The sequence below is a fragment of the Malurus melanocephalus genome, unplaced genomic scaffold (genome assembly GCF_030028575.1).
Source record: "Malurus melanocephalus ecotype Western Australia unplaced genomic scaffold, MMel_1.1 scaffold_1431, whole genome shotgun sequence".
Taxonomy (NCBI): domain Eukaryota; kingdom Metazoa; phylum Chordata; class Aves; order Passeriformes; family Maluridae; genus Malurus; species Malurus melanocephalus.
The window spans coordinates 8,097-9,509 of record NW_026624663.1 but is presented as its reverse complement, the minus strand read 5'-3'; the positions used below and the strand labels follow the sequence as shown (position 1 = coordinate 9,509).

The 1,413-nt window shown below is 51.6% G+C and overlaps 1 protein-coding gene across 1 annotated transcript in view; it reads left to right on the top strand.

The window, feature by feature from the left end:
• WDR7 (WD repeat domain 7) overlaps nucleotides 1-1,413 on the top strand; it is a 19,862-nt gene that overhangs the window by 10,467 nt on the left and 7,982 nt on the right. The window contains exons 11-13 of the mRNA XM_057387910.1: nucleotides 65-313; nucleotides 542-762; nucleotides 906-1,101. Of these exons, the coding sequence (XP_057243893.1) occupies nucleotides 65-313; nucleotides 542-762; nucleotides 906-1,101 (666 nt within the window). The remainder of the gene's footprint in view (nucleotides 1-64; nucleotides 314-541; nucleotides 763-905; nucleotides 1,102-1,413) is intronic.

The following is a 1,413-nucleotide window of genomic DNA, read 5'->3' as shown; positions in this document are numbered from 1 at the left end:
TTGAGCCCCCGATTGCAGCGGCGGTCGCTCCAATCCTCGTGACCTTGTCCCTCCTTTTCCCCAGGCCTGCAAACATCCACCTCCATATCCCTGCAGGAAGCTTTTGACCAGCTGAGGCCTCGTCCTGCCGGGATCATAGACCAGTTGAGCATCATTCCCAACGCCAGCGAGCCGCTGCGGGTGACGGCCAGCGTCTACATCCCGGCCCACGGGCGGCTGGTGTGCGGCCGCGAGGACGGCAGCATCGTCATCGTGCCTGCCACACAGACTGCCATCGTGCAGCTGCTGCAGGGGGAGCACATGCTGCGTAGGGGTAGGCACTGGGTTCTAGAAATGCTGCAAATCTGGGGAGTAATAGCTCCATTGGTGAACCTCCAGAATTGTTCATAGCGCTGCGTTGTTGGGTGTTAATGTGCCGGTGGAAATCTCCAAGGGTAAAGGTTCCATTGGATATGTGCTTCTATATAACATKATTTTCATAGCTTTGGGATCTGAGCAAACAGTGATTGCTCTGTTGAATTTCTGTTTTTCCTCTTYCCAGGCTGGCCCCCTCACCGGACGCTCCGAGGCCACCGGAACAAGGTGACGTGTTTGCTGTACCCTCACCAGGTCTCCTCCCGCTACGACCAGAGGTACCTGATCTCGGGCGGGGTGGATTTCTCTGTCATCATCTGGGATATYTTCTCGGGAGAGATGAAGCACATCTTCTGTGTCCACGGGGGAGAAATCACCCAGCTGCTTGTTCCACCGGAAAACTGCAGTGTGAGTTCTCTGCGAGTTTTTCTCTCAGAGTTTTGTTTATAAAAGAGGTTTTTGGTCACTCTGCTTGGCCCAGTGGGGGGAAAGTTTTCAATACCAATTTTCTGCATTATGATTAAGCTTTTTCTCTTTTTTCCTTGATTTAGGCAAGAGTCCAGCACTGCATTTGCTCCGTTGCCAGCGATCACTCGGTGGGTCTGCTGAGTCTGAGGGAGAAGAAATGCATCATGCTGGCATCTCGCCACCTCTTCCCAATCCAAGTGATCAAATGGAGGCCCTCCGATGACTACCTGGTGGTGGGATGTTCAGATGGCTCCGTGTACGTCTGGCAGATGGACACTGGTGAGCTCAGAGATGGGGATTCATCCCTTTTGAACAGATAGAAATAGAGATCTGCTTTGAGTGCTGTTGGAGCTGTGTCTGAGGGGAGAATTAAAACACTTTTGCATGTTTATATTCAGAGCTTATCGCTCCAGGTGTTCCCCAAATCTGTGATCAGTGCAGAATCACACCGGGGGGTTTTCAACCTCGTGGAAATTTTGGGAAATCCCATCCTTTGAGGAATGTTAGTTCTAAGCCTGGCTGTTGTAACACAGCAAGTTCTGCGTCGTGTGATATCTGGGATGTTGAGCAGCTCGTTTTGCTGTGTGATAT